General features: G+C 43.9%; 1 protein-coding gene and 1 non-coding gene across 2 annotated transcripts; both read right to left on the bottom strand.

Annotated features, from left to right (window-relative positions):
* Positions 1–4,510: 4,510 nt before the first annotated feature.
* On the bottom strand, positions 4,511–17,388 carry TOMM20 (translocase of outer mitochondrial membrane 20). The gene is made up of 5 exons (XM_049789025.1): positions 17,176–17,388; positions 11,994–12,040; positions 10,425–10,506; positions 7,983–8,125; positions 4,511–4,799 (listed from the first exon to the last, which is right to left on the bottom strand). Exons 1-5 carry the CDS (start codon positions 17,294–17,296, stop codon positions 4,755–4,757), a joined length of 438 nt encoding a protein of 145 aa, XP_049644982.1. The 5' UTR covers positions 17,297–17,388; the 3' UTR covers positions 4,511–4,754.
* LOC126031890 (small nucleolar RNA SNORA14) lies at positions 15,973–16,107 on the bottom strand. The gene has a single exon (XR_007503698.1). It is a non-coding gene; the product is annotated as a small nucleolar RNA SNORA14 (small nucleolar RNA).
* Positions 17,389–22,172: the final 4,784 nt, after the last annotated feature.

Below are 22,172 nucleotides of genomic sequence, written 5' to 3'. Positions count from 1 at the left end.
GTATGCACTAATACACATACTTCAAGATATTTTCACAAATGTGTCCATGGTAAACAAAAATATGGCATGTAAGATTAAGATCAAGCTACTCTTGGGTTGGGGTTGCTTTCAAGACAGCCTGGTTTCATTACCAAACTTTAGGAAAGTTGCAGCTATGTGTTGGGGAGCTCTGTGCGTTTAAACACAGTGCAGCTAACTTTCAAAACAAAACCCAGTATCTTAAGTTTAAAGCACTAAAGCTTTAATTTCAGAAAGTGTTCATGATCAGCTTACAAGTGAAGGTACCATTCATTGCCTTGCTAGCAAAGTGGGCCACTGTTCAGTAAGCCATGTGACTCACAGCTGGGACTGTACTAGAGTTCTAAACCCTTACCCAAACTAGAATGACTGAGTCAGACCATAGATGCCTTTTTTTTTTTTTTTTTTTTTTTTTGCTGCTTTGGGGTCACACAAGGTGGTGCATAAGAGTTACTCCTGGCTCTATGCTCAGAAGTTGCTCAGAAGTTGCTCCTGGCAGGTTCGGGGCACCATGAGATTCGAACCACCATTCTTTCATTCTTTCTGTGTTGGCCATGTGCAAGGCACCTTACCACTGTGCTATCACTCCGGTCCCAGACCTTAGATTTGTTGTGTCCAGATATGGTGAAGATCTGAAGACCAGTTCCAGAGATCAATTGAATGCATAAACGGACACAAATTTGACTTGGGATCCTACTGGTCAAATTCAATAGCCCACGTTTGTTTATACTGTTCAGTCCACCCACGTGCAGGAAAGCAGGCTGGGTGTTACCAAATTAAAAAAAAAAAAAAAATCCAACCACCTACTCAATAGTCTCAAAGGTTCCTGAGGAAATCTTTAAACATCAATTGCCTAGTCTGAAAGTCGTTTTTTGTTTGTTTTTTTTTTGGGGGGGGGCACACCGGGCCGGTGCTCAGGAGTTACTCCTGGCTGTCTGCTCAGAAATAGCTCCTCGCAGGCACAGGGGACCATATGGGACGCCAGGATTAGAACCAACCACCTTTGGTCCTGGATCGGCTGCTTGCAAGGCAAACGCCGCTGTGCTATCTCTTCGGGCCCTGAAAGTCTAGTTTTGAAGATAAAATTTAGAAATAGATAAAGTAGGGGCCGGGCGGTGGCGCAAGAGGTAAGGTGCCTGCCTTGCCTGCGCTAGCCTTGGACGGACCGCGGTTCGATCCCCCGGTGTCCCATATGGTCCCCCAAGCCAGGAGCGACTTCTGAGCACATAGCCAGGAGTAACCCCTGAGCGTTACCGGGTGTGGCCCAAAAACCAAAAAAAAAAAAAAAAAAAAAGAAATAGATAAAGTATCTTCCTCAAAAAAATATAAAATGGGGCCGGGCGGTGGCGCTAAAGGTAAGGTGCCTGCCTTGCCTGCGCTAGCCTTGGACGGACCGCGGTTCGATCCCCCGGTGTCCCATATGGTCCCCCAAGCCAGGAGCAACTTCTGAGCACATAGCCAGGAGTAACCCCTGAGCGTTACCGGGTGTGGCCCAAAAACCAAAAAAAAAAAATATATATATATATATATATAAAATGGCTAAAAGGCACATAAAAAAATGCTCAGCACCTGGGCTAGAGAGAGCATAGAGGTAGGGCATTTGCCTTGCATGCAGGACAGGGGTTCAAATCCCGGCATCCCATATAGTCCCCCAAGCCTACCAGGAGTGATTTCTGAGCATAGAGCCAGGAGTAACCCGAGTGCTGCCAGGTATGACCCCAAAACCAAAAAATGCTCAGCATCACTGATCTCCAGAGATGCAAATCCAAACAAGATGTCATCTCATACCAGACTGTCACATCAAAAATCAGAAAAGGGGGGGGGAGGTATAGCATTTATTTGCCTTGCATGTAGTAGACCCAAATTCAACCCCCAGTATTCCCTATGGTCTCCAAGAGTAATTTGAGCATAGTCAGGAGTAACCTGAGCATCACCGGTAGTGTCCCCCATCAACTCAGACTCACAATCAGTGCTGGCATGTTTGCAGGGAGAAAGGGGCTTACTCACTGCTAGTGGGAATGTCAATTAGTCCAGCTTTCTGAAAAATAGTATTTTTAGGGAGGGGGTCACATCCAGCAGTGCTCAGGAGTTACTCCTGGCTCTGCGCCCAGAAGTAGCTCCTAACAGGCACAGGGGACCATATGGGATGCTGGGATTCAAACTAATGTCTGTTCGAATCAGCTTCATGCAAGGCAAACGCCCTACCGCTGTGCTCTCTAGCCCCTGGAAAGCAATATTCTTAAAAAGCCTAGGAAGTGGGGCTGGAGAGTAGTGGGGCCTAGAGGTAGGGCATCTACCTTACATCCAGAATGACAGTGGTTCGAATCCCGGCATCCCATATGGCTCCCCGTGCCTGCCAAGGGCGATTTCTGAGCACACAGCCAGGAGTAACAACAACCCCTGATCGCTGCTGGGTGTGACCCAAAAACAAACAAATAATAATAAAAAAAAAGCCTAGGAAGTGAGCTTTCATTTGACCCAGCAATTCCACTTCTTGAAATATATCCCAAAGGCCAAAAAGACAAATATTTGCACTTGTTTCTTGCAGCATCATCCACAATTGCCAAAATCTGTAAATAACCTTAGTGTCCAAGAATAGGTGACTGGATGAAGAAACTATGGTGTACACACTGAATGGAATACTATTCAGCCATTAGATAGTTATGCAATTTGCTGCTAAATGGAGGGTTCTAGTATTAGCTGAGAAGTCAGTCAGAGGGAAAGACACAGGATGTTGCTCATATGCCAGATATAAAGAAACATAACAGCAGAATAACCAACACCCAAAGACAACGGAAACAAAGGAGAGAATTGGTATTCATTAGGAAATAAACCCCTTGAAAAAAAAAAGGGGGGGGGGGCAGAGATAGCATGGAGGTAGGGCATTTGCTTTGCGTGCAGAAGGACGATGGTTTGAATCCCGGCATCCCATAAGATCCCCCAACCCTGCCAGGAGCGATTTCTGAGTGTAGAACCAGGAGTAATCCCTGAGTGCTGCCGGTGTGACCCAAAAACCAAACCCTGCCCCCAAAAAAAGGGCGGAAATAAAATCCTTGAATGAGCCAAGGTTTCCTGAGCCCTCCAGGAGCAGATTGTGCCCCCCCCCCCAAAAAAAAACAAGCTGCAAATAAGTCAGGCCTTCTCTTCAATCCTGTGTTCTCCTTGTATCCTGCCTGTTTCTTTCAAACTTACACTTTCTCCTCTCACTAGTCTTTCACATTTTTTCCAAATTTCAAGAAAACTACCTTGTTCCACCAAAATCAATGAATAAAAGGTCAAAGCACCGGAAGTCTTTCGAGTCTCCCAAAAGTTTAGTGTTTCATATTGTAAAGTCTAAAAAGAGTAATCTGTGCAATGAGAAATGCTGCTCAATTCAACAGAAGATACTAGAAGGGTCTTTATTCTCAGGTCTGATGCTGAATGTCAGTTGGAGAATCAGAGATCCATTAACTCCGTTCTCTTAAGTCTTCAGCTGCAAGCCTACACCTTGTTCCCATCAACAAGATAAAAGCAACAGAAAAAAAAAAAGATTAAGGAGGTACAGTGAATATAAATGCAAAGAAAAACATTGGTTACAAGTGTTATCATCCCAGTTAACCTAAAGGCAAAGTTCCAGATAAATTTACCAGAAGTTAAGAACCTTATGAACCTTGTACTCTCCCTCTGGCCCCCACTTGTCATACCTTTAAAATTAAGATCAACACAGAAATAGAAATCAGGCAAGTATGCAAGATTCAAAGCATTAAGAAAATGCAAGGCCAGGATGAAGCAGTAGTTCAGTGGGTAGAGTGCTTCCACACAACTGATCTCAGTTCCATCCTGGCATCTCTTATGGTCCCTCAGCACTGCCAGGAATTAATTCCTCAGTGCAGAGCCAAGAATAACCCCACAGCATAGGGAGTATTAAAAAAAAAAAAAGCAACCAAGCAAAACCACCCCTCCAGGACTAACTTCCCAATATGCCCCTTAGGAGAAGGTTGGATTTGAAGATGCCAAAACAGAACCAAATTAGAAATAGAAGCTAAGAGCACTTCTCTGAATCAGACTAATCTCATTTTATAAATGAGAAAAGTGGATAAACAGTAACTAGCAAAGCTCACAAGGCTAGACAGAAAGGTACATCGATCTAATTATAATGCTAATTTTTTAACTACACATATCCACCTAAAATGCAAGGGGATAGATATCCAGACCACTCTAAGAAAAGTCTAGGCCACTGATTTAAAGGAGTGAAGTTATAATCAACACAAGTAGCACACCTCACATATTTCAGAGATTAGATGGAAGAGATGACCTCAAATTTCACTGCTCAGTTCCAACATACCAAGTTCCCATCCATTTTTGGATACAGAGCAGAAAGTACTAGTTTGAAAAATTTGCATTCTTCAGCTTTCCTTTCTATTCTACTTCTTAATTTTCAAAACTAGTTATGCAAGTTATGAGGTTGTATGCGCACCTAATCAGGTATTTTAGGAATAAAGAAAATCCAGGGTTTTTCAGTAACTCATAGTGTATTTATAAAAAGAAAAGCTCTCTATCAAAATACACTTTTCACTGGGAAAAATAAATAAAACAGACAAATGGATCTACACAAAGTAACAATTAACTTTGGTAGATTTCAGTGTATGACAGTCCACAACAAGCTTATTTGCCGTTATTCCCCAGAGCCGTTCATCTTCCAAGTTAAAATTTTAAATTTTTTTAATTGAGATTAATAGTAAGTTGACATTTGTTTCTCATTCCACATCATCTTCAGCCAAGCTCTGAGCACTGACAATTCTCTGTGGAGGAGAAAAAAATAGAATTCATTTTAAAAGTTACCATCAAAGAAAATCAGAATTACAAAATCAACATAAAATTCTTTTCATATTCTGGGGTTGGAGCAAGAGCATAGTTTGCCTAGCACCTGGTCAACACAAGTTTGATCCCCGGTATCCCATATGGTTCTCTGACCCTGCCAGGAGTAATCCTGAACTCAGAGCCAGTAGTAACACTGGAGTACCACCTTATGGAGCCCAGTGGTCCCCACCTCTGGCATTCTTTCTGTATTCTGATCATACTACTGTAATTCCGTGCAAACATTTAATAAAGGAAGCAGAACATTGTGCTACCTGGTAATCAATTACATGTAAACAGTTTTATTATTCCTACATGTAAACTAACATACTGACTACTGGATTTATAATTTATTCATTTAAATAAATCCATGCTCCTTTCTCATTATCCTGGAAAAGCACATAATCATTACACACAAAAAAGAAAATAGTATTTTGAAAACATTTCTGGATAAAAATTGTGACAATTTAACTGAATATGGGGGACCTTTTAGGGGCTAGAGTATTAGTACAATGGGTAGGGTGCTTGCCTTACATACAGCCAACCCAGCATCCCATTTGATTCCCTGAGCTCGCCAGAAGTGATTCGTGAGCACAGAACCAGAAAACAAGCCCAAGCACTGTTCAGGTATGGCGCTCAGGGGTTACTTCTGGCTTGAGACCAGAAATCACTCCTAGCTCAGGGGACCATATAGGATGCAGGCATTTGAACCACCCTTCGCCCTGAACAGGCTACGTGCAAGACAAATACCCTACCACTGTGCTACCACTCCAGCCCTTAGAAAAACTATTTTAAAAGGTAAAAATTGAGCCTGGGGAGTTAAGGGGCTTGCTAGGCACCTTGCTGATCCTGGCCTGAATCCCCTCTATTACATATGGTCCATCAATCATTCCTGAGCACAAAATCAGGAGTCAGGGGCCAGTTAGGTGGCGCTAGAGTTAAGGTTTCTGCCTTGCAAGTGCTAACCAAGGAAGGACCACGGTCCAATCTCCCAGCGTCCCATATGGTTCCCCCAAGCCAGGGGCAATTTCTGAGTGCTTAGCCAGGAGTAACCCCTGAGCATCAAACGGTGTGGCCCAAAAAACCAACCAACCAACCAACAAAAAAACCCCAAAAACCAAACAAAAAAACAAAATCAGGAGTCTGATTGCTGAATATGCGTATTCCTACTCCCAAAGCAATTAAATGCATTTTAATAAGCTCTTTGAGGGTATAATCCAATAGTCCCAAAGAAAATCTATCCCAAAAGGAGTGGTATGGGGATTTTATTTATTTACTTTTGGTTTTGTTATACCTGACTCAGCGCTCAGAAATTACTCCTGGCAGGCTCTGCAGACTCTATGGGAAGCTGGGGATCAAACCTGGGTTGGCCCATGCAAGGCAAGTGCCCTCCCCGCTTTGTTATCACACTGCATCCCCGTCAGGCACGGGGATTTTTTATTTTAACAAGTTTAAATCAAGAAAACTTCTAGAGGGCCAGAGCATAACAAAGGAGTTAGGGTACATTCCATGTCAAGCAGCTGTTTCCAGATAACCTTGATTAAAGTACTGGTATCACACATTGTCCCCTGAGCACCACAAGGATGTAATTCAAAACCTCAAGGAGAACTGGCTCTTTATCACCCTGTTCTCTATTTCTGCTGTCTTGGCCCCTTTATTCTCTGCCTGGTAATGCCATCAAATGTATGTTCTCATAAACAGAAACCAGCTTTAGAAATAACTGGGATTGGAACCAGAGAGATAGCACAGCGGTAGGGTGTTTGCTTTGAACACGGCAACCCAGGATTGACCGTGATTCGATTCCCAGCATCCCACATGGTCCTCGCCCCCCTCCAGAGATAGCATGGAGATAAGGTGTTTGCCTTGCATGCAGAACAACAGTGGTTCGAATCCCAGCATCCCATACGGTCCCCCAAGCCTGCCAGGAGCAATTTCTTTTTTTTTTTGGTTTTTCGTCCTTCTGTATGCAAGGCAAACACCTTACCTCTGATGTTGTAACTCCAGCTACCATTCACATTAAACTAATAATAAAACGTTAAACTAGAGCCGGAGAGATAACATGGAGGTAAGCCGTTTGCCTAGCATGCAGAAGTATGATGGTTTGAATCCTGACATCCCATATGGTTCCCCCAGTCTGCCAGGAGTGATTTTTTTTGGGGGGCCACACCCGTTTGCTGCTCAGGGGTTACTCCTGGCTAAGTGCTCAGAAATCGCCCCTGGCTTGGGGGGACCATATGGGACAACGGGGGATCGAACCGCGGTCCTTCCTTGGCTAGCGCCTGCAAGGCAGACACCTTACCTCTAGCGCCACCTCACTGGCCCCACCAGGAGTGATTTCTGAGTGAAGAGCCAGAAGTAACCCCTGAGCACTGCTGGGTGTGACCAAAAAAAAAAAAAAAAAAAAAAAACCCACACACCCAAGGAGAGATAGCACAGCTGCGTTTGCCTTGCAAGCAGCCGATCCAGGACCAAAGGTGGTTGGTTCGAATCCCGGTGTCCCATATGGTCCCCCGTGCCTGCCAGGAGCTATTTCTGAGCAGCCAGCCAGGAGTGACCCTTGAGCACCGCCGGGTGTGGCCCAAAAACCAAAACCAAAACAAACAAAAAAAACACACCCAAAAGCAGTATACTATCAATAAATCAACAAACTATTGAATTAATAATCAACACATTAATAGATTTTTAGTTTTTTTTTTTTTTTTGGGGGGGGTGTTCACATCCAGCAGTGCTCAGGGGTTACTCCAGGCTCTATGCTCAGAAATATCTCCTGGCAGGCTTGAGGACCATATGGGATACAGGGATTCAAACCATCATCCTTCTGCTTCTAAACGCCCTACCACTGTACCACTGTGCTATCTCAGGCCCCATCAAATTAATAATAGTTAATAAATTCCTGTTATAACTAGTTAGCAGTCTTATCTAGCTTAGGGTTTTTTCAGCAGATTTGTATGCCTAAAATTTGGATGTTAAGAAAATTTCAGGCACTGCTATCTTCATTACTGCTTTTATTTTATGGATTACTTTTACGTTTTTATCATGTTCCCAAAACATGTTAATGTCTTCAAATCTTCAAATCTGAGTCTTCTCAGATTCCACTCATTTTTACTATACAACATTTAAATTCTTACCTGACTAATTGTTGGAAGCTTAGTCAGGAGCATCTGGAACACTGGTGGTGGAAGAGTTTGCTGCAACACTTGCAGTAACTGCTGTGGCTGCCCACACACAGCAATTGCATTTGTCAGATGGTCCACACCCTTCTCATATTCCCCTGTAAGATTTACAACAAAAGAAAATTTTACATCATCGTAAAAGCCTTCAACTCTGCCAACAACCAACTTGTAAGTCACCAGAGTGCCAAATGACACTGACTCAAATGCTATGGGAAAAATATCTGAATATATTCTATAGTATTCATAACTGATCATAAAAGCATTAAAACTAAATCATATTATAGACATCAAGGCATATTGTTTTTTGTTTGTTTTGTTTTGTTTTGGGGTCACATCTGGCAGCGCTCAGGGGTTGCTCCTGGCTCTATGCTCAGAAATCGCTCCTGGCTCAGGGGACTATATGGGATGCCGGGATTTGAACCACCGTCCTTCTGCATACAAGGCAAACACCTTACCTCCATGCTATCTCTTGGGCCCTAGGCATATAATTTTTGAAGTTTTAATTATTGTTGATACTTCTGTTAATACCCAGAACCTACAAAGAACCTTGTAATTATTAATTATCCTGTAGAGAACTTCTTTTTTTTTGGGGGGGGGGGGCACACCCAGTAACGCTCAGGGGTTACTCCTGGCTATGCGCTCAGAAGTTGCTCCTGGCTTGGGGGACCATATGGGACACCGGGGGATCGAACCGCGGTCCGTCCAAGGCTAGCGCAGGCAAGGCAGGCACCTTACCTTTAGCGCCACCGCCCGGCCCCCGTATAGAACTTTTAAGGGCCATGTAAGGGCCAGAGAGCTAGTATGAAGGTAGTATGTTCGCCTTGCATCCAGAAGAAAGGTGGTTCGAATCACGGCATTTCATATGGTCTCCCGAGCCTGGCAGGAGCAATTTCTGAGTGTAGAGCCAGGAGTAACCCCTGAGCGCTGCCGGGTGTGACCCAAACCCAAACCCAAAACCAACCAAACAAACAAACAATTAAAAGACCTTTCCCATGTAAGCAATCCTTTTTTGTTTTGGGGGCCACATATGTGATACCTGGAATTTGACTTAGGTTGGCCAGTAGCTGCTATACTATTTCTCTGGCCCCAGAATAATCCTTTAAAAGATCTGATCAGCGGGACCAAAGTGGTGGCGAAAGCGGTAAGGCGTTTTCCTTAAGTGTGCTAACCTAGGACGGACTACAGTTCAAACCCCTGGTGACCCATATGGTCTGCCAAGCCAGAGCGATTTCTGAGCTCATACAGGAACTCCTGAGCATCACTGAGTGTGCCTCTCCCCCCAAAAAAAAGATATGATCAGGAGCTGGAGAAATAGCACAATCGTAGGGCAGTTTGCCTTGCATGTGGCCGACCTGGGACAGACCAGGTTCGATTCCCGGCATCCCGTGTGGACCCCCAATCTGCCAGGGGTGATTTCTGAGTGCAGAACCCGGAGTAACCCCTGAGCACTGCTGGATGTGGCCCAATAACCAACCAATCAATAATAAATAAAGTTTAAAAACTATAAAATTGGGGCCGGAGCAGTGGTGCAAGTGGTAAGATGTCTGCTTTGCCTGCTAGCCTAGGAAGGACCATGGTTCAATCCATATGATCCCCCAAGCCAGGAGCAATTTCTGAGCACATAGCCAGGAGTAACCCCCAAGCGTCACAGGTGTGGCCCAAAAACAAAAAGAAGAAAAAAAGGGGGGTGGATATAAAATTACAAAAAAAAATCTTATCATAGAGAACCACTGAAAAAGTCACTCTTGGTGACTGGCATGATTTTATTGACAATAATTCTGAGTTAGAATATTTCACTACCAATCCTAACACCACTGTACTTTTGTTTTAATGTAAGCTTTTTTGTTTTCATATAAAAATAAGATCAATCACTTTATCTTTCTCATTCTTCACTAATTTAGATGCCTCAAGAGTCATCTACTATCAAAAGTCACAATTTCATTCTTTAAAAAAATCCAAAGACTGGTATTCATCTGTATGTGTATCTGCAGCCCACTGTATCTTTATATATGTGTGTGCCACTTTTTTTGTTCCACTTATCCATCAAATGGACATGTCTTGACTATAAACAATACTTTAGTGAATGCGAGAATTCAGTTATCTTTTCTAGTTAATGATTATCAGCAAATGTTTGATTTGTCTACCTATTTTATATACTTATAAACAAGGTCATGAGTAGAAAAGTATTCTAAAATAGCCAAAAACTCATTTTCCTCTCCATAGCAATAAAAACAATGAAGATCTCTTATAAAGAGTCACAGACAGACATGGGGGGGCGGTGGAAAAAAGAAAAAAAAAAAAGTCACAGACACACAAAAATAAATAAAATAAAAAAGAGCCACACACATCAGCATGAAGAAACGTATCCAGTTTTCTGAGTCTTGGAAAGACTCTTACCTTGTGCTAGTAACTCTTCACCAAGCTGTATTTCTTCAAGAAAGAATTTCTGAACAGCTTCAGCATCTTTAAGGTCAGGCAACTGTTTGGAAAAAGAATATTCAGTAACTAGTACAAAACTATGCCAGGATACAACGATGCCTCTAATCAAGAAATTAGGGGCCGGAGAGATAGCATGGAGGTAAAGCGTTTGCCTTGCATGCAGAAGGATGGTGGTTCGAATCCCGGCATCCCATATGGTCCCCCGAGCCTGCCAGAGACATTGTCTGAGCGTGGAGCCAGAAGTAACCCCTGAGCACTGCTGGGTTGACCCAAAAACTAAAAAAAAAAAAAAGAAAAAAAAAAAAGAAAGAAAAGAAAAGAAAGAAAAAAAGAAAAGGCTTCCAAAAAGGATCAGAGATATAGTACAGTAGGGAGGGATCTTGCCTTGCATGCAGCCAATCCAAGTTCAATTTCAAATTCAAATACCCCCAAGTCTACCAGGAGTAATTCCTGAGTGCAGTGCCAAAGTAACCTCTCAACACTGCTGAAATGTGGCTCCAAAATCTAAGGCTGCTTAAAACATAACAAATACATTTTAGAAAGATATTGGACCTAAAGTGTGCCTTCTCCCATATTAACTTCATCATGCTAGATATATTCTGCCCTTTAGCTTGTGTTGTTTACTCATCAACTGTTTTAAAATAATATAGGAAACTTTATTTGTGTATTTATTCAGTATCCTTTTTCCTTGTCTCAACTTTCTTTGCAAAGAACCACTATTGATCCAGTAATGGAAATCCTGACAATGGAACTATTTGAATGAAAGTCATATGCACAATGTCAACATTTACTTACTTAATTTACTTACACATCTCACAGAACATTTTTAACCAAGCAGATAAACCTATGTAGTCATTAAAAATAACCATGAACACAGGATCTATAAAAAGAAAAACATGAGTAAAAAGATTTGTATCTAAGTTTGCATAATACAACAAACAACAAAAAAATGTCAGCAGGCTCAGGGATGCTCAGTGATTGAGTACCTGACTTGCAGGCCACATGCTCAATTCCTGGCACCCACCCCACATGCAGAGTGAGATCCCAGCAGCTCTGCTGTGTGATCCTATCGCCAACACAAAGTGTGTGTGATCTGTGATTGCAGGCACACTGAAGCCAACTGCATCTAAGCAAACTGAGTGACTCTTGGCAAGCACCACAGCTGAGTGTGAGAATGGTCATAACTACCACCATAAAAAGGAGGAAATTTTATAAGGTGGAATTCTGGATCAGTAGATGTGTGTGAGTATTATAACTTTTGAAAGAATCTAATGTGGTTCTTATAAAGGAAGTTGGACAAAGGAAAATTAAAAAAAGTATTACTTTAAAGCAGTTGAGAAAGTTTGAACCTTTGAAAACTCATCTAATTACCCCTCAATTACTGTGCATACAATGAGTTACTCCCTGCTTGCAAAACAAAGGAAACCAACCAAGGAATAGACTGTGAATAAAATAAGTTAATTATTACTGAACAAATTGTATTTTAAAGCAGAGAGGTCTGATATAATCTAAACAAAAACATATTACCTTGGAAAGCCCAGCTCTCTCCTTGGCAAGCTTTTGTTTCTTTCTTCCTGAAAGAAATGGAATATTTTCATTTCATCATTACTGAACAGACAAAGGTAGTTAGCTCCAGAGACCATCATTATCAGTTTGCATAACATTGCAGCCCAGACTCTTGGGCTCACAGCTTCTCAGGCACTGATTCAGGGTCACATAAATCATAGACAATGAGGTTTGGGCAACATTTCTGGGCTATTTTTCCTCCCTGTAGAGCACTCAGTGGCAATTTACAGGATGGAAACAATTCCAACAACTGGGTCTCCAGAGAAATGAAATGACCCTAAACCCAGCAAGCTCACCCTCTACCCCTTCCAGCAACACAGGACAAGCACAGGCAAGAAATAAACATAAGGGGTCGAAGACACAGCACAGCGGTAGGGCGTTTTCCTTGCACACAGTTGATCCAGGACAGACGGTAGTTCTTTTTTTTTTTTTTTTTTTTTTTTTTGTGGTTTTTGGGTCACACCCGGCAGTGCTCAGGGGTTATTCCTGGCTCCAGACTCAGAAATTGCTCCTGGCAGGCACGGGAGGACCATATATGGGACGCCGGGATTCGAACCGATGACCTCCTGCATGAGAGGCAAACGCCTTACCTCCATGCTATCTCTCCGGCCCCGACAGACGGTAGTTCTAATCCCGGCATCTCATCTGGTCCCCCGTGACTGCCAGGAACGATTTCTGAGCGCAGAGCCAGAAGTAACCCCTGAGCGCCTTCAGGTGTGACCCAACCCCCCAAAAACAAAATAAACATTGGTGGTGGGGGACACACAGACAGAGGGACATGTGCACTGGTAAAGGATGTTGTACACTGTATGAATGAAATTCAAATCATGAACAACTTTGGATCTCAGTGATTCAAATTTATTTATTAAATAATTACTTTTAAAACTTTTTTTTTTTTTTTTTGGTTTTTGGGCCACACCCGGTGATGCTCTGGGGTTACTCCTTGCGCTCAGAAGTCGCTCCTAGCTTGGGGGACCATATGGGACACCGGGGGATCGAACCGCGGTCCATCCAAGGCTAGCGCAGGAAAGGCAGGCACCTTACTTCTAGCGCCACCACCCGGTCCCAAAACTTTTTTTTTTTTTTTTGGTTTTTGGGTCATACCCAGCAACACTCAGGGGTTACTCCTGGCTCTATGTTCAGAAATCACTCCTGGCAGGCTCAGGGACCATATGGGATGCCAGGATTCGAACCATCGTCCTTCTGCATGCTAGACAAATGCCCTAATACCTTCATGCTATCTCTCGGGCCCTAAATAATTTAAAAAAAAAAAACAAAACACTGTTATAGTTTTATTAACCAAAGTAAATTAAGACCAGGGGCCAGCAAGGTGGCGCTAGAGATAAGGTGTCTGCTTTGCAAGTGCTAGCCAAGGATCAGGACCGCGGTTCGATCCCCCGGTGTCCCTTATGGTCCCCCCAAGCTAGGGGCGACTTCTGAGCGCTTAGCCAGGAGTAACCCCTGAGCATTGAACGGGTGTGGCCCGAAAAACCCAAAGTAAATTAAGACGGGAGAAGGTGAGAAAAGGAGACATCCAGCAGTGTTCAGGGCCTATTTCCAGTTCACAGCTGAAAAATTATGGGGTGCCAGGAATTGAATTCAGGCCCCTGAAGGCAAAGCAAGGCCTCTAGACATCTGAGCTCTCTTTCAGAGACCAACAGGTTATCTTTATTGTGACTGTGGAAAATTAGCTAGGCATTCTTTAGCGTGAAAAAAGAGCCAAAAAAAAAAAAAAAGTTTTCTTTTTAAAAACAGGAAGATACTATTCAGAAATGCACTGCTTATGAACTAGCCTCTGTCTAGTGAAGAAAAAAAAATAAACCCATTTTGATCTGGTCACTAAAAGCACCAATGATTTGAATAACCAAGTGGTATAAACAAGAATAGTAAAAATCCAGGGCCGGAGAGATAGCATGGAGGTAAGGCGTTTGCCTTGTATGCAGAAGGATGGTGGCTCGAATCCCAGCATCCCCCATGGTTCTCCCGACCCTGACAGGAGCAATTTCTGAGCATAGAGCCAGGAGTAACCCCTGAACACTGCCGGGTGTGACCCAAAAACCCAACCCCCCCAAAAAAGAATAGTAAAAATCCAATATTCATTACTAAGGTAACCTTAGCAAATCTCTCATCTCTCAAAAAAATGCTTAATTTTATTATGGGAAATAAAAGCTATAATACAAGAAAATGTTCTCTGGGAACCTTAAAAACAAATGCAAGACTTCATAAAATAATTACAGGGGATGGAGTGATAGTACAGTGGCTAGGGTTGCTTGCTTTACATGCAGCCAACCTCGGTGCGGCCCCAGGATCTCATAAGATTACTCCAATCCCACCAGTAAGCCATGGGCACATATGGATGTGGCAAAAAAATAAGACCACCCAACAAAAAAATAAAACTCACCCAGTTACAGATGGAGGGAAGCAGAAATTTTGGTGAAGAGTGTGGTGTTGGAATGTTGTATGAGGGCCTATTTAAGAGTACTGTAAGTTAGTACTTTAAAAAATTGGAGATAGCAGTGATTTAGGGGCTTGCTCTGAACCCAATCAGCCCTGATTAGATCATCAAGATACATGAAACAAGGGCTGTCAAGATTACATTAGATATTAAGATTTTTAAAAACTCAAATGCTGGGGCAGAGCAATAGTACAAAGGGCGGGGTGTTTGCCTTGCATGCGGCAAACCTGGGTAAGATCCCCGGCATCCAGTATAGCCTTCCAGGAGTAATTTCTGAGCACAGTCAAGCAAGAGTAACCCTGAGGTTTGAGTCACACCCAGTGTGTTCTAGGCTTACTCTTGGTGGGCTCTGGAAACCATATGCAGTATCAGGCACTGACATCAGGTTGGCTGTGTGAAAACCAAGCACTCTGCCCTGTACCTTCTTGTCCCTCACCTAATTATATTTAAACAGAATGAAAATGAGAGCTTAGACTCAGAGGGTCATTCATTCCCTTTTGATAGCCTGTTGATCAGTACTAGGGCACAAGGGATCAAACCTACAGAGTATGCATGGCATGCACCCTACTTACCCTTGTTCTATTCCCCTTGTTCCCTATTTTTAAAGTCTCATTGCTAAAGAAAAAGATCTAGTAATAATTATCTCCATTAAAAAATCTTTAATCTTCATCACCAACCACTTATCATTTCATACCCTTTTATGAGCAGGAAGTTAATATATATTAGATGAAAAAAGGAAAAGCAACAAAATTTTCATTTATTTTCAAGACTTCCAACCAAAAATTCGATTTTTTTTCTCAACATCTTCAACAACAGAACTGCAATGCTTCTCAAAGGTTAATCCTGGGCCACAGTACAGTGGATTCACCTCCAACATCCCTATCGATGTCCTACTCGAGCCCCGCCAGGAGTAACTCAAAGAGCAGATCAATTTATTTTTAATTAAAAAACACGAAAACTGGGGCCGGAGAGTTAGCACAGTGGTGTTTGCCTTGCAAGCAGCCGATCCAGGACCTAAGGTGGTTGGTTCGAATCCCAGTGTCCCATATGGTCCCCCGTGCCTGCCAGGAGCTATTTCTGAGCAGACAGACAGGAGTAACCCCTGAGCACCGCCGGGTGAGCCCCCCCCCAAAAAAATATATATATAGATATATATTTCTATATTCCTTTGCTCCTAAAACATGAGGGAGCTAGAAAGAGATATCACACGTGGATCGCGAGATCCATGCAGTTCAACTTGATAGTCACTAAGTCACGTGGCTACTGAATACCTAAAAAGACTCAAAACCTAAATACTAACAGGAATATCCCTTTATTTGCATTTGGGCTTTTTCCATTAGACATTTTCCCAGTGAATAATCAAGCTGCAAAACAGTATACTTGAAGCAACAAATCATTCTATTCTTGGCAAAAGAGCGTGGTCCGAAACTCAAGAATAGTCATGGTGCTGGGGACACAAACTTCTCCCTTGAAAATCTTCTAAAATAATGTCGCAGGTATGAAATAAGACCGAGCCACAGGAAGAGCAAGGCCCTTTGGACTCCCTTGCGATTTCTATAGCATTCGCTCATATCTTGGGAGCAATGAGAGCCATGCTACCAAGAGGGTTTAAGAATGCACAAACACGGGGCGTTTCGTCTTGCACAAGGCCGACGGGGGTGGGGGTGGGGTGGGGGGTTTGATACCTCGCCATATTCTAGATAAGTCTTCCAAGAGTGATTTCGGGGTACAGAGCCAGGAGTGACCTCCCGAGTGACCCCAAAACAAACAGGCTAAAAAAGAATGCACAACAAGGAGCCAGAGAGATAGCATAGAAATAGGGCATTTGCCCTGCATGCAGAAGGACAGTGGTTCCCGGCATCCCATTGGATCCCCCGAGCCTGCCAGGAGTGATTTCTGAGAGTAGAGCCAAAATCCAAATAAAAAAATTAAAAAAAAAGAAAAGAAAAGAAAAGGGGCCAGAGAGATAGCATGGAGGTAAGGCATTTATTTGCCTTTCATGCAGGAGGTCATCGGTTCGAATCCCGGCGTCCCATATGGTCCCCCCCGTGCCTGCCAGGAGCAATTTCTGAGTCTGGAGCCAGGAATAAACCCTGAGCATTGCCGGGTGTGACCCAAAAACCAAAAAAAAAAAAAAAAGAAGAATGCAAAACAAGCTGGATCGGTGCATGTTGCAAAAAAAGACCCAGTCTCAAAGGGTAGAGGACAACACACCTGAAAATAAGTTAAAATGAGAAAAAATATATAAAACATATATGTAAAAATATAAAATAAAGTAAAAATAAAAATTGTATATAAAATAAAACGAAGAATTAAAAGTAAGCCCCGCGAGGCATTCCCAATCTTAGTCCCACTAAGAACTCTGAGCATGCACAAAGGGGAGGACAGAGCCAAGTGGGAAAAGGAAGGTCCGTTCTTCCAGAATGGAGGGCATTCCGGATTCGGGGACGCGAGGGCCGGGAGGGAGCAAAGAAAGGCGGGGAGCGGCCCGGGGCGCTCATGGCTCGGCTCCCCCCGGCCCAGCCTCCCGCGCCCGGAGACCCGGCCTGGCCTGGCCTGCTCTGCCCTGCTCTGCTCTGCTCTGCTCTGCTCTGCTCTGCTCTGCTGTGCCCCAGGGCCGCGCCGCGGGACCCGGTGCACCGCATGCTGCAAGCCCAGGCTGGAGCTCTGGGGAGGGGGCACACTCACGTTCTCGCAGCCTGTTCTTGAAATCGGGGTCACTCCGGCGCTTGCGGTCGAAGTAGATGCAGTAGCCGATGAACAGGGCTCCGCACACGCCCGCGGCGATGGCGCTGTTGCGACCGACCATCTTCCAGGCCCGTTGGCCGCCAACGCGCAACGCGGGACGAGCGGCCCACACCTCCGGCGCGCCGCTCGGGACGCGGAAAGGCCGCGCGCACGTCACTTCCGGTCCCCGGTAGCTGAGGACACCCCCGAAGGGTGTCCGCGTCGATGCCTGAGCGGGGACGCTCGCGACTCTGCGCCTGCGCAAGGGCTCTTGGAGGTGTGTGGGGGGAGGAGGACGTCGCCGGAGCTCGGCGGGTATTTGTTCCCTGGGTGTCAGGTTACGTGGCATTACATTGTTCCCTACATTAAAGATAGCCTAGGCCCAAGAGGCCCTAGACTAGGGAAAGGGGGAAATAAAAAAAAGAAAAAAAATGGGGAAAAAAATGAAGAAAAAAAAAGAAAACAAGATAAAGATAGCCTAGGGAGGGGAAAAAAAGAGAAATGAAAAAAGGGGAAAAATGGAGGGGAGAAATAAAAGATAGATAGCCTAGGGAGGGCGTTTGTCCTTGCACGCAGCCGACCTGGATTTGTTTCCAGGCATCCTATAACGGTTCCCAGAGCCTGCCAGGAGTAACCTGAGTGCCTCCGGGTGTGGCCCAAAAAAAAACAAAATAAAAAGGCTGCTGAGCCCAGGGGCTGGTGTCAGTCCAGGACAACAAACTCTAGGTGTTAACAAATGTTTCATTGTACTCTCTCGATTGAGTCAGGCGAGCTGACACCGAATTGAACAAATTTTCAAAGAGCACATGCAGACTATTTTGCAGCATGGTCTAGTAGTGATTCCATTGGTACAGTGCCGGATGGTAGAGCGGTTAAGGCCTTGCCCAAGGTCTATCAGGGTTCGATCTCTGGCATCACCTGTGGTTCCCTGCGTAGTACTAGGAGTAATTCCTGGTGCAGAGCCAGGAGTAACTCCTGAGCATCGCTGGGTGGTGGCCCCAAAACGAACAAACAAAACCCTGAAAATTAAAAGATAAAAGGAATGGTGCCAAAGCTAGAGATAGTTCAGTGGACTGAGCACATGCTTTACTTGCAGGATTTCTGGTGGACTCGTCTTTGGGGACACACACCTAGCAGTGCATAGGGATCACATAATTCCTGAAGGAGCAGATAGAAACTTACGAAGTTGGCAGAGTGCAAGGCAAGAACTTAGGGGACTATCACCAACCAGATACCCAGCACATCCTGGAGTAGCCCTGGAGCACCAATATGGCCCCAAAGCATATGCATATACAAATGCAATGATGTAGATAATTAGACGGCATTTGCCTTGCAAACAGCCGATCCAGGACCAAAGGTGGTTGGTTGGAATCCCGGTGTCCCATATGGTACTCCTGGTGCCTGCCAGGAGCTATTTCTGAGCAGACAGCCAGGAGAAACCCCTGAGCACCGCCGGGTGTGACCCAAAAACCAAAAACCAAACAAACAAACAATAAAAGGCCCAGTACTTGCCTTACAGGCCTGGGTTTGTTCCAAGGATCCTCACATGGTTCTGACATCTGTTCTAAGGAATACCAAAGAGCCAAGAGTAACCCGGGTGTAAGCACTGCCGGGTGTAGCCCCATACCAAAGAGCCAAGAGTAACCCGGGTGTAAGCACTGCCGGGTGTAGCCCCAAACACAAAACATAAAAGAAATGTGAGGGCGGGAGCAATAGCACAGCAGTAGGGCATTGGCCTTGCACAAGGCCAACCCCCGAAGGACCCCTGTTCTATTCCAGGTATTCCATGTGGTTCCCTGAGCCTTCCAGGAGCGATTTCTGAGCAGAGATAGGAGTAACCCCTGAGCGCTGCTGGGTGTGATCCAAAAAACCCTAAATAAATATTTAAATGTATTTTCATGGTGGACCCAGGTTTATACCAAAGGCTCGTGATGGGCTGACCAACCATGTGCTTAGATCATTGGCAGTATAATTCAGATGATAGTAGCAGAATTTCTTGAGGGAAAAGCTCTAGAGATTGTTCTTAATGTACCCTAAATGTACCTTTCCCCTTTCTCCTTCCAGTTGTTACTTCAGCAATGTAGTACTCATTTGGGCTGTTTCCAGTACATAGGGTAGCCTTGCATTCACTGACTCAGCCCTCTTTTTAGTTAAGCTCTCAGATGCTAGTCTGAGTTCATAATCCTGGTCCTGCTTCTGCTCATTTGCCAGGGATCATGCTTTAGTTGCTGTTTGCATGCAACTGGCTGTATTGGAGACACACTGTGGCATGTAGGCAATAGAATTCATGCCGCATTGCAAAGCAGAAACATCTAGTCCCACAAGCTAAGAAGCTGATACTGACAGGCAGGATTCCCAGTATATGCTCTACATTCGAGTGCAGCAGGTGATAGGAAGGGCGGAAGAAATGGTATTCTCCCAGTCCACTCCCTCTATGCCCTTATTTTGGGTATGGGAATCTCACAACCTATGACTCTCAGGAAATTATATGGGATGCTGATATCAAACCTGGGTTCTGGGTTGGTGCATGGAAGGCAAGTAGTACTAGTACTGACACCTCTGCATCTCCCTTTAACTTTCTGATTTGTATCCCATTCTAATTTGTCCTTTAATTTTCCTTTTTGAATCACACATGGTGGATGCTCAGAACTTATTTATAGCTGAATTCAGGGATCATTTTTGGTGAGGCTGGGAGGACATATGCAGTGCTGGGGACCGAACCTGATCAGTCACATGCAAGCCAAGGGCCCAATCTCTCCAGCTCCATCCTTTTGCTAAAATAAAATAATAATCATAAAGACGGAATAATCTCACTTGTGGGATATATATATAAAAAGTAGTATGCTAAAATATCCAGAAACAATAGAGATGAGGGCCAGGAGGGCCAGTCCATAGTAGGAAACTTCCCATAAACAGTAAAGCAGTGCAGTTAGGACAGAGAAGCGACCACTATGACAATGATAGTTGAAACGGACCACTCTGGACAAAAAAGAGGTATTGAAAGGGATAAATTTGGTCCCCTGTACCTGCCAGGGGCGACTTCTGAGCATAGAGCCAGGAGTAATCCCTGAGCACTGCCAGGTGTGACCCCCCCCCCCGAAAAAAGGGATAAATTTATATACATGATACATACCCCTTCATTAACAATAGTGCAAATCACTGGGGGAAAATGGGGGGAAAGAAAGAAAAAGTAAAATATCTGCCCAGAGAAAAGCAGATGGGAGGGAGGGAAACTGGGGATATTGGTGGCAGAAAATGTACACCAGTAAAGTGTGGTGGTGTACACAGTATGACTGAAACTCAATTATGAACAATTTCACAACTACAGAACATAAACTGTTTAAAAGAAATATATATATATATATATATATATATATATATAAAACTACATGTGAAAATATGGTTTTTATCATGTGGTTGTCACATCTTAATTGTGCTTGCTAAAAAAATAAAATCATATTTCTTAGCATTTTTGGCTTATGTTTGGGACACACCAGGCAATGTTCAGGGGTTATTTCTGGCTCTACTCCTTGCATTACTCAGGGGATCATCTACGGTGCCAGGGATTGAACCCAGGTTGGTCACATGCAAGTTGGTCACTTACCTTCTGTAGAATTACATGAACCCCTCATAATTTTCCTGGTTATTATAATGATGCAATAAAAACCCATAAACTTCATTTATCATAAATGTAAGGAGAAAAGAAGCAGATGAGCAGTTATTACATAATCTCCCTTAAGCCCTTTCTTTTGTGGCTGGGATGTAGGTCAGTGGTAGAGTGCTTGCTTTGTATGTGTAAGGGAGGCCTTGGTTTAATTCCCAACACATCAAAATTTCATCAAAATTTTCTTCCTGTATTTGAGTTATATCTGATGCTGAATTCTATACCTGCACCAGGCTTGAGGGTTTCTCCCAATGCTATTGGGGGATCGCATAGTGGTGGGACCTTCCCCCCATTCTAAGCAGATGCTCTAGCCCTTTGTGCTATCTTCATCCCAAGACCATCTTCTTAGGAATTATGATTAAACTGCAGGTCACCACTCTCACTTAAGTTGAGATACTTCAGTGTCAGAGCAGTGTTAATATGCTTGTCCTGCATCCCACCAATCCTACTTTGAGTATCCATGGCCATATATGATGCTCTAAACACCAAGCCAGGAAGAACCCCCGAGGTAAGACAGTTATGACCCAGGACTCATCCCCCTGAGTACTCTGTCTAGGTACCTTCTGCATGAAAGGCAAATGCCTTACCTCCATGCTATCTCTTCGGCCCTATTAATTTAGCTTTTACTTCAAGCATTTCTATAAAATGTTACTTATTTCTAACATATAATAAAATAATACAAAACCACTGAAATTCTAATTCACACTGGCCTACAGTCAGACCAAGTATCACCAGGAGTGGACCCCTGAACACTGCTTGTGAAAGGGTTGAAAAATTCTGTTCACTGAAAGTTTAAAATTATCTCAATAGCTTTAGCAGTGTTTTTCTTTTTTTTTAATTTTTTTTGTTGATCACATCTGGCTTCACATCTGGCAGTACTCAGGGATTACTCCTGGTTCTATGCTCAGGGGTTACTATAGGCAGTGCATGGGGAACCAATTGTGATTGAACTCAGGTTGGTCTCATGCCCTACCCATTGAACTATCATTCTAGCCTGCAAAATATTTTATTTAAAGGAATTTAGAGAAATGTGAGGTGAGAGAAAGAGGCAGATACTTGGGTCAAAAAAGAACATAGGGGCCGGAGAGACAGCATGGAGGTAAGGCGTTTGCCTTTCATGCGTGAGGTCATCGGTTCGAATCCTGGCATCCCATATGGTCCCCCGTGCCTGCCAGGAGCAATTTCTGAGCCTGGAGCCAGGAATAACCCCTGAGCACTGCGGGTGTGACCCAAAAACCACCAAAAAAAAAAAAAAAAAAAGAACATAGGGGGCTGGAGCTGTGGCACTAGTGGT

The sequence above is a fragment of the Suncus etruscus genome, chromosome 15, assembly GCF_024139225.1.
Source record: "Suncus etruscus isolate mSunEtr1 chromosome 15, mSunEtr1.pri.cur, whole genome shotgun sequence".
NCBI lineage: Eukaryota > Metazoa > Chordata > Mammalia > Eulipotyphla > Soricidae > Suncus > Suncus etruscus.
This window is presented reverse-complemented; position numbering and strand designations above follow the sequence as displayed.